Genomic DNA, 10,463 nt, shown 5'->3' on the forward strand with positions numbered 1-10,463 from the left:
ACAAGAAGAAAGCCAAGGAAGGTGTGGGCCCCTTACTGAATGAGGGAGGCAAGCTAGTGACAGAGGATGTGGAAAAAGCTAATGTACTCAATGCTTTTTTTGCCTCTGTTTTCACTAACAAGGTCAGCTCCCAGACTGCTGTGCTGGGCAACACAAAATGGGGAAGAGATGGCCAGCCCTCTGTAGAGATAGAGGTGGTTAGGGACTATTTAGAAAAGCTGGACGTGCACAAGTCCATGGGGCCGGACGAATTGCATCCGAGAGTGCTGAAGGAATTGGCGGCTGTGATTGCAGAGCCCTTGGCCATTATCTTTGAAAACTCGTGGCGAACGGGGGAAGTCCCGGATGACTGGAAAAAGGCTAATGTAGTGCCCATCTTTAAAAAAGGGAAGAAGGAGGATCCTGGGAACTACAGGCCGGTCAGCCTCACCTCAGTCCCTGGAAAAATCATGGAGCAGGTCCTCAAAGAATCAATCCTGAAGCACTTAGAGGAGAGGAAAGTGATCAGGAACAGTCAGCATGGATTCACCAAGGGAAGGTCATGCCTGACTAATCTAATCGCCTTTTATGATGAGATTACTGGTTCTGTGGATGAAGGGAAAGCAGTGGATGTATTGTTTCTTGACTTTAGCAAAGCTTTTGACACGGTCTCCCACAGCATTCTTGTCAGCAAGTTAAGGAAGTATGGGCTGGATGAATGCACTATAAGGTGGGTAGAAAGCTGGCTAGATTGTCGGGCTCAACGGGTAGTGATCAATGGCTCCATGTCTAGTTGGCAGCCGGTGTCAAGTGGAGTGCCCCAGGGGTCGGTCCTGGGGCCCGTTTTGTTCAATATCTTCATAAATGATCTGGAGGATGGTGTGGATTGCACTCTCAGCAAATTTGCGGATGATACTAAACTGGGAGGAGTGGTAGATACGCTGGAGGGGAGGGATAGGATACAGAAGGACCTAGACAAATTGGAGGATTGGGCCAAAAGAAATCTAATGAGGTTCAATAAGGATAAATGCAGGGTCCTGCACTTAGGATGGAAGAATCCAATGCACCGCTACAGACTAGGGACCGAATGGCTCGGCAGCAGTTCTGCGGAAAAGGACCTAGGGGTGACAGTGGACGAGAAGCTGGATATGAGTCAGCAGTGTGCCCTTGTTGCCAAGAAGGCCAATGGCATTTTGGGTTGTATAAGTAGGGGCATAGCGAGCAGATCGAGGGACGTGATCGTTCCCCTCTATTCGACACTGGTGAGGCCTCATCTGGAGTACTGTGTCCAGTTTTGGGCCCCACACTACAGGAAGGATGTGGATAAATTGGAAAGAGTACAACGAAGGGCAACAAAAATGATTAGGGGTCTAGAGCACATGACTTATGAGGAGAGGCTGAGGGAGCTGGGATTGTTTAGTCTGCAGAAGAGAAGAATGAGGGGGGATTTGATAGCTGCTTTCAACTACCTGAAAGGGGGTTTCAAAGAGGATGGCTCTAGACTGTTCTCAATGGTAGCAGATGACAGAACGAGGAGTAATGGTCTCAAGTTGCAATGGGGGAGGTTTAGATTGGATATTAGGAAAAACTTTTTCACTAAGAGGGTGGTGAAACACTGGAATGCGTTACCTAGGGAGGTGGTAGAATCTCCTTCCTTAGAGGTTTTTAAGGTCAGGCTTGACAAAGCCCTGGCTGGGATGATTTAACTGGGACTTGGTCCTGCTTTGAGCAGGGGGTTGGACTAGATGACCTTCTGGGGTCCCTTCCAACCCTGATATTCTATGATTCTATGATTCTATGAACTTCCGGAGTGTTACACTGTGGGTAGCTATCCCACAGTTCCCACAGTCTCCGCTGCCCATTGGAATTCTGGGTAGAAATCCCAGTGCCTAATGGGGCAAAAAACATTGTCGCGGGTGGTTCTGGGTACATGTCGTCAGGCCGTCCCTCCCTGCCTCCCTCCGTGAAAGCAACGGCAGACAATCGTTTTACGCCTTTTTTCCTGAGTTACCTGTGCAGATGCCATACCACGGCAAGCATGGAGCCCGCTCAGCTCACTGTCACTGTATGTCTCCTGGGTGCTGGCAGACGTGGTACTGCATTGCTACACAGCAGCAGCAACCATTGCCTTGTGGCAGCAGATGGTGCAATAGGCCTGAAAACCATCCTCATCATGTCCAAGGTGCTCCTGGCCGCCTCAGTAAGGTCAGTCAGGAGCGCCTGGGCAGATCTGGGCGCAGGGACTAAATCAGGAGTGACTCGACCAGGTCATTCTCTTTAGTCCTGTAGGCAGTCCTATTGTACCATCTTATGGTGAGCAGGCAGGAGATGAGGATGGCTAACAGTCCTATTGCACCATCTTCTGCCGAGCAGCCAGGAGATGTGGATGGCTTGCAGTCCCACTGCACTGTCTGCTGCCAGCCAAAGACATAAAAGATAGATGGAGTGGATCAAAACAAGAAATAGACCAGATTTGTTTTGTATTCATTTGTTCCCGCCTCCCTCCCTCTGTGAAATTCCTGTTATGGCCTCTGTCCTTCATGCCCTGGGAGATTTTGACAAATTTCAAAAACTGGAACAGAGATCTGATAGCACGGATTCCTTGCCCCATACAGCGATCGGATCCCATAACTCCTGTTCGGTCCATGCTGGAGCTCTTTTGCGATTCTGGGACTCCATCATGGTCACGTCTGCTGATGAGCTCTGCACTCATCTGCAGCTTGCCACGCTGGCCAAACAGGAAATTGAAATTCAAAAGTTCGCGGGCCTTTTCCTGTCTACCTGGCCAGTGCATCTGAGTTGAGTGCTGTCCAGAGCGGTCACAATGGAGCACTCTGGGATAGCTCTTGGTGACCAATACTGTCTAATTGTGTCCACAGTACCCCAGATTCGACCTGGCAAGGCGGATTTCAGTGCTAATCCCCTTGTCGGGGGTGGAGTAAGGAAATCGATTTTAAGAGCCCTTTAAGTCGAAAAAAGGGCTTCATCATGTTGATGGGTGCAGGGTTAAATCGATTTAACGCTGCTAAATTCGTCCTCAATTCCTAGTGTAGACCAGGGCTATGACTCAGCAAGGCATGCAGAGGCATGCCTATGCTATGGACACAACTCTAAGGGCACGTCTTCACTAGCAATGTTAACAATGAGGAGACCGGTGGCACCTTAGACTAACAGATTTATTTGGGCATAAGCTTTTGTGGGTAAAAAACCCACTTCTTCAGACCCATTTTTTCACTCCATGCCTCTGATGAAGTGGGTTTTTGACCCATGAAAGCTTATGCCCAAATAAATCTGTTAGTCTTTCAGGTGCCACCGGACTCCTCGTTGTTTCTGTGGATACAGACTAACACGGCTGCCCTCTGCCACTTGCCGTGGCAGCGCTTTAATGTGGCTTGTGTAGTTGCGGCATCGCGCTGGGAGAGAGCAAAAACCCACCTCCATGAGAGGTATAGCTCCCAGCACTGGGGCACTGTCTACACTGGCATTTTACAGCGCTGAAGCTTGCAGTGCTCGGGGTGTTTCTTCACATCCCATAGCGAGAAAGTTGCAGTGCTGTAAAGTGCCAGTGTAGACAAGCCCTAAGTCTTCCAGGCCATATCCTGTGAAGCTTGTATTTGGAACAAAAGAAATACACGCTGCCTGATAAAAGACTATAAAAGGCAGGTTTCAGAGTAGCAGCCGTGTTAGTCTGTATTCGCAAAAAGAAAAGGAGTACTTGTGGCACCTTAGAGACTAACAAATTTATTAGAGCATAAGCTTTCGTGAGCTACAGCTCACTTCATCGGATGCATTTGGTGGAAAAAACAGAGGAGAGATTTATATACACACACACAGAGAACATGAAACAATGGGTTTATCATACACACTGTAAGGAGAGTGATCACTTAAGATAAGCCATCACCAACAGCAGGGGGGGAAAGGAGGAAAACCTTTCATGGTGACAAGCAAGGTAGGCTAATTCCAGCAGTTAACAAGAATATCAGAGGAACAGTGGGGGGTGGGGTGGGAGGGAGAAATACCATGGGGAAATAGTTTTACTTTGTGTAATGACTCATCCATTCCCAGTCTCTATTCAAGCCTAAGTTAATTGTATCCAGTTTGCAAATTAATTCCAATTCAGCAATCTCTCGTTGGAGTCTGTTTTTGAAGCTTTTTTGTTGAAGTATAGACAAGCGCTACGATATAACCGCATTTGCTCCAACCCCTCAGACAGAGACAAACACCTACAAGATCTCTATCATGCATTCCTACAACTACAATACCCACCTGCTGAAGTGAAGAAACAGATTGACAGAGCCAGAAGAGTAGCCAGAAGTCACCTACTACAGGACAGGCCCAACAAAGAAAACAACAGAACGCCACTAGCCATCACCTTCAGCCCCCAACTAAAACCTCTCCAACGCATCATCAAGGATCTACATCCTATCCTGAAGGACGAGCCATCGCTCTCTCAGATCTTGGGAGACAGACCAGTCCTTGCTTACAGACAGCCCCCCAATCTGAAGCAAATACTCACCAGCAACCACACACCACACAACAGAACCACTAACCCAGGTACCTATCCTTGCAACAAAGCCCGTTGCCAACTCTGTCCACATATCTATTCAGGGGATACCATCATAGGGCCTAATCACATCAGCCACACTATCAGAGGCTCGTTCACCTGCGCATCTACCAATGTGATATATGCCATCATGTGCCAGCAATGCCCCTCTGCCATGTACATTGGCCAAACTGGACAGTCTCTACGTAAAAGAATGAATGGACACAAATCAGACGTCAAGAATTATAACATTCAAAAACCAGTTGGAGAACACTTCAATCTCTCTGGTCACTCGATCACAGACCTAAGAGTGGCTATCCTTCAACAAAAAAGCTTCAAAAACAGGCTCCAACGAGAGACTGCTGAATTGGAATTAATTTGCAAACTGGATACAATTAACTTAGGCTTGAATAGAGACTGGGAATGGATGAGTCATTACACAAAGTAAAACTATTTCCCCATGGTATTTCTCCCTCCCACCCCACCCCCCACTGTTCCTCTGATATTCTTGTTAACTGCTGGAATTAGCCTACCTGCTTGTCACTATGAAAGGTTTTCCTCCTTCCCCCCCCTGCTGTTGGTGATGGCTTATCTTAAGTGATCACTCTCCTTACAGTGTGTATGATAAACCCATTGTTTCATGTTCTCTGTGTGTGTGTATATAAATCTCTCCTCTGTTTTTTCCACCAAATGCATCCGATGAAGTGAGCTGTAGCTCACGAAAGCTTATGCTCTAATAAATTTGTTAGTCTCTAAGGTGCCACAAATACTCCTTTTCTTTTTATAAAAGGCAGCTGCATCTTCTCCATTTTGTCTTCATTCCTGTTTCTTACCGCTGAAGGTACAAAGGAAGCTCTGAACAAAGGACTGACTGACCCATCCAAGCTGTGGATGTGTTCCAGAGGGACTTTCAAGCCAGCAAACTCACCAATACTGCTAGGAACCTGATATATGGACTTTGAAGTCTTTGCATGTATGTGACTGCTTCACCATTTAACATCTCTCTTCTTGTTCTTTCTTTTTTCTTTATAATGAATCTTTAGTTTTAGACACTAAAGAATTGGCTGGCAGCATGGTATTTTGGATAAGATCAAAGCCTATACTGACCTGGTACCATGGCTGACCCTATGGGGTCAGAAGAACACTTTGTATAGTGAGCAGAGTTTTAAATAACTTCTCACTTTACTAGACCTATGTGCTGATTGGGAGCCAGAGAACTGGAATCCAATAAAGGAGGCTGTGTGATTTCTTTTTTGCATCTTGATAACCAGTGTGGGGATCAGAATTACAGTTTGTGACTGTTTGAGGAGTTTAACTTCAATGTAACACACCAGTCTTGGGAGGATCTGCTCTCCCTTTTGCAGCCTGCCCTGCCCTTGGCATTTCCAGTGAGTGCTGCTCCAGGCACACCGGGTCACAGGGGGGTTTAAGCACCTGGGCTATTTGGGGGTCAGTGTTGGGCCTGGGGGCCTAAGGCAGGTGGGCTGCAGGGCACCGTTTCTGTGAAGGGGTAACAGAGTCAGTGCCTAGGAAATGTGCCCCAGAGACCACGGGAGACATCAGTGCTGCAGCCTGCTGAGACCCAGGGAAGCTCAGAGCACCCAGGGGGGAGGCGGGGGCGTGTTCAGTGTCTGGACCCCCGTAGTGATCTGGTGAGCCACCAGCAGGGACAGTCCGACCTGATCTGGGACAGAGGTCTGTATGGAGGAAATAGGAGAGGGAGGCAGAGTTGTGCCACCCTGCCTGTGCTCTGGCCCTAGGTACCAAAGTCTGGGAGGGCAGGGGAAGAACTGAGCCAGAGAAGCATCAGCAGACCCAGATCCAAGTTTATTCATTGCACTGGGAACAAGAGGCACAGTATGGTTCTGTGCCAGGGCCCACGGCAGGGGCAGCAGGCCACGTGGGGCTCTCCGGTGCCTCAGGCTGGGTCTGGGCATCACTCCAGCCCTATCTTGCAGCAGCGCGCGGCCGTCCAGTCGATGCTGCTGCACTGGCAGTGGCAGGTGGGGTCGGTGCGAATGTCCCAGGAACCACAGCCCATTCTGCAGGCACAGCCCATGGGCTTGTACCCTGTGGGGGGATGGTGGGAGGTGGGGTTAGGGGAGCAGCTGGTGGCAGGATGGGAGTTGTGGGCGGCAGCAAGGTGCCCTGCTCTCTCCTCCTCCCCAGCACCCAGGGCATGGCCCTGTGGCTCCCTTGCAGCCAGGACACTGCCCAACCAAGGGAGGTCAGTGAGACATCCCAGGGGACTGATCCAGGGGCCCACACTGGTCCCAGCTCCACAGCATCCAGTGCCCCCAGGGACTCGGGAGTGGTGCGAATGCCATTGCTCCAGGCACCTGGCAGTGTATGTGGAGGGAGGCTCCAGGCAGGCTGGTTGTCCATCACTGCCCCAGCTGAACACCCACCCAGGATTGCAGAGGGGGTGGGGTCTGTACCCCAACGACCCCTCCCTCTATGGGCCTGCAAGGCACTCAGGAAAGTGCTCTCACCTGCTGGGCAGGAGACAAGTGCCCCGCGCGCCGAGACGTCCTGGCAGAGTAGCTTGGCTTTGGCCAGGGTGGCAGACACTGCAAGGCAAGAGGCAGAGTTGTAGCCAGCAGGACCCTGGGTGCGGAAAGGCTGCCCCGCCCCCCAGGCTCAGGTAGAGAGAAGCTGCCTCTGCCCCAGCTGTTACCTGGGCAGGTGGAAGCCACCCAGCCTCACTCCATGTGGCGCTCTGCTCCCCGGGTGGTGGCTGGGCTACATACAGCCGCAGCGCCTGGAGCTGGGTGCTCTCTCACTCAGGCAGTAGAGCAGCGGTTCTCAACTTTCAATCCAGGGGCCACATGTGGCCCACTTAGCACACAATTGTGGCTCAGCTGTGTGCTAAAAAAATTTTAAAATTTGCCACTCTGATCTGGAAGGGAGCTTGGCTGGCTGAGGGGGAGACAGCATCTGACAGCCTGCTGGACTGCTCCTGCCAGCCGGAGGCTGGTGAGTGCCGCAACGGGACAGGGTGCGAAAGAGTGGGTCTCTGGGCAGGTTTGTGGGTAGGGGGGGCACTCTGGGAAATCAGGGCCTGGGGGACGCTGGGAACTAGGGGTTTGTGGGAGTTCTGCAGCACCCCAGGTTTTAGTCTGCCCGGCCCCATGTTGCAGGGTCTGGCTGTCCTGCCATGTGCTGTGGAGGAGTCTCTGGGTGGGGGCCGGTGGGCGTAGGGGACAGTGGAGGGCTTTGTGGGAGGGCGCGGTGGTTCTCAACCTGCAACCCACGTAACACATTGTGGGCCGCATATGGTTGAGAACCACTGCAGTAGAGGCTCCTGCTTTGAGATCTGGAGGTCCCGGGTTTGGTGCCTGTTGCCCACAGCCCCCCAGAAGAGTGTTATCCAGGGGAAGCCACTGGGCATCCAGCAAGACCCTCCCCTCCACCCTGGGCTGTGAACAAAGGGCAGGGACAGAGGCAGCAGAAATAACTCCTAGCTGCTTCTCCCTGCCAATACACCCATGTCTGTGCAAGCAGCAGCCTGCCACAGTCTGCAGGGTGCTGGGACAGCTGCATGGGCTGGGGCGGGTGAACTTGGATGCTGCAGCTCATATCAGGCCCCCTCCGCCACCTTACCCTCCTGGTAGCCCTGTGTGTGGGCTGAGGAGGGGCTGAGCATGATGGACTGAGAGACCCCAGCCAGCCCTGCTCAGCCCCTGGGTTGAGGTGGTGCTCGCTGTGCAGATGGCACCTCATGGACCCGGTCTCCAGACGCTCCCATGGGGTGACTGACCAATCCAGCGGGTCTGTGGCTAAGGCACTGGGCTGGAATGGCCTGCAGGAGATGTGGGTTTAATTCCTGCCTCTGCCCCCAACTCCCTGTGTCCCTTGGTCCCTCTGGGCTTTGGTTCCCCTCTGTGCAATGGGGGTGACGATCTGTCTCTTGGCAGCTCTTTGGGGCAGGGAGCGTCTCACCATGGCCTGTGCAGCGCTGGTACGATGAGGCCCAGAGCGCAGCCATTGGACTAGAACTAACACAAATGCCGGCTCCAGCCTGAACTGAAGCTGAGGAACAGGGAGCCCCAAGGGTTCCAGCTCTCCCTCGCCCCATTTAAACACTGAATGGGGCTGGCTGGGAGCAGAGCTGGGACGGGCAGTGAGAGAGCTTCCCTGGGTGGGTTAGCAGAAGTAGGGATTGAACCTGTGACCCCTGGAGTCTCTGCTGTCTAAGTCAAAGCCCCAGGCCTCTCAGCTCAGAGGTAGTAGCAGAAACTGTGGCCCAACCACTGCACAGTTTGGGGTACAAATAATTTTGCTCTTGTGTGTGGGCTGGTTCTACCTCCCCCTCATGTGTTATAGCTGTTTCCCCACCCCTGCACAGCATCTGACCCCCACACCATCTCCAGTGTATCCTTACTGCAAACACTTGGGTGCCAGCTGCATTAGGTGCCTGCAGGGTTTGGCAGTGGCTGAGCGGGAGTTATGTGGCTCTCAGGGTGTCTAAAAACACAGCACGTTTGTAGATCTGGGCCAGAGAGGCAAAGTGACTTACTCATGATCACACTGAGCACCTGTGTCAGAGGAGGAGCTTGAACCCAGACCACCCCAGTTGAAGGCTTACGTGCTACCCACTGTACCATCCTGCCCAGGCTCACTGCTCAGCTGTGCATTAGTGAGATATGACCCAGGCAGTATGAGTGACTGGCTCCCAGCACATGATGAATTGCAAAGCTAGCTCCCTCACCCAGTCTGGGGGCTCAGAGCAGAGATTGCCGGAGCTTCACCTTTAGCTGCAAAGTCCTACCCCCTGCTTCCCCTACAGCTGGGAGCCCCCATCTCTGTGGGAGACACCCCCGGGTCCAACGGACAGTTACCGATGGAACTAACTGCTGCCTGCACCTTCAGATTAACCATGTTGTCAATGTCGCACTGAGCACCCGTGTGGTGCGCGGGCATCCTGAGGGCGAGCAGCAGGAACACGGCAGCCTTCATCATGCCAGGTGCTGAGCCACTTGCAGGGAAGAGACCCGGTCAACGCGTGAGACCCCAGAACAGGAGCCCTCTGGAACCCATGGCTGGAGCCAAGGTGCATTCACAAGGCAGCAGAGTGGGGTACAGGCATGTGGGAGTGAGGGTCGGGGGGGGGACAGGCAGGTCCAAGGGTGCAGGAAAGGGTGGCAGGGATTTCCTTAGGGGGTGTACACCCCCCTGAATTTCTCCAACACTTCCCCCCCCCCAGTGATGAAACAGTTACATGCAGTGCTGCCAGTTTAGTCAGTTGGAAATTTGAATTGAAACTGAAACATTAATACACACTTTAAAAGCTTATACAGCATATGATAACATACTTGTATCCGAGAAAGCACAATGGGTTTGAAAAGTTTGAACAAAGACCAGCTTCCTCACACAGCTGTTATTTATGACAATGTCGGCACATTTGTTTCAGCTATATTAGCCAACATAATAATTTCCGAGTACGATTCGTAAGCCAGGTCTGAGTGAGCTCTCCCCTGACAGACAGTGATGAGCCAGGGGGTGGGTGGAAAGGCTTCAAGACCAGACAGTATTTGCATGAACACACCTACTCTGCCTAGGTATCCAGCAGACAGAGCAGTGTTGCCCAAGTGCGGCGGTATGGGCCAGCTGCCCCGCACACGTATCCCAGGTGTCAGTCAGGATCATACTCTGTGTGGCCAGCCCATCCTGCTGTGACATGCTATACCTCGCAGAGGCGCCCTGTAGCCCCCATATTCACCATTTGTATGTAATTGTGATACTGCATATAAAGCAGGCCAAGTAAGGTATCGTGGGAAAGGTTATGATCTGCTGAAAGCTACAGTTCTCTCTAAATATGTGTATCTTGAGCCCTTATGAAGTTATGAGAATTGTGTTATATGGTTGTCACTAAAACATGCTGTGAGTTGTGGAATCGCCCAGATAATAGCTCCCCAGAAACAACAAGGGAATTAACCAA

The 10,463-nt window shown here is 51.7% G+C and overlaps 1 protein-coding gene across 1 annotated transcript; it reads right to left on the minus strand.

The window, feature by feature from the left end:
- Positions 1 to 5,928: 5,928 nt before the first annotated feature.
- On the minus strand, positions 5,929 to 9,490 carry LOC119846131 (resistin-like). Its single transcript, XM_038379340.2, has 3 exons — positions 9,364 to 9,490; positions 7,015 to 7,092; positions 5,929 to 6,592 (listed from the first exon to the last, which is right to left on the minus strand). Exons 1-3 carry the CDS (start codon positions 9,482 to 9,484, stop codon positions 6,459 to 6,461), a joined length of 333 nt encoding a protein of 110 aa, XP_038235268.1. The 5' UTR covers positions 9,485 to 9,490; the 3' UTR covers positions 5,929 to 6,458.
- Between the last annotated feature and the right edge of the window lie 973 nt (positions 9,491 to 10,463).

This window comes from Dermochelys coriacea, chromosome 20, assembly GCF_009764565.3.
Source record: "Dermochelys coriacea isolate rDerCor1 chromosome 20, rDerCor1.pri.v4, whole genome shotgun sequence".
NCBI lineage: Eukaryota > Metazoa > Chordata > Testudines > Dermochelyidae > Dermochelys > Dermochelys coriacea.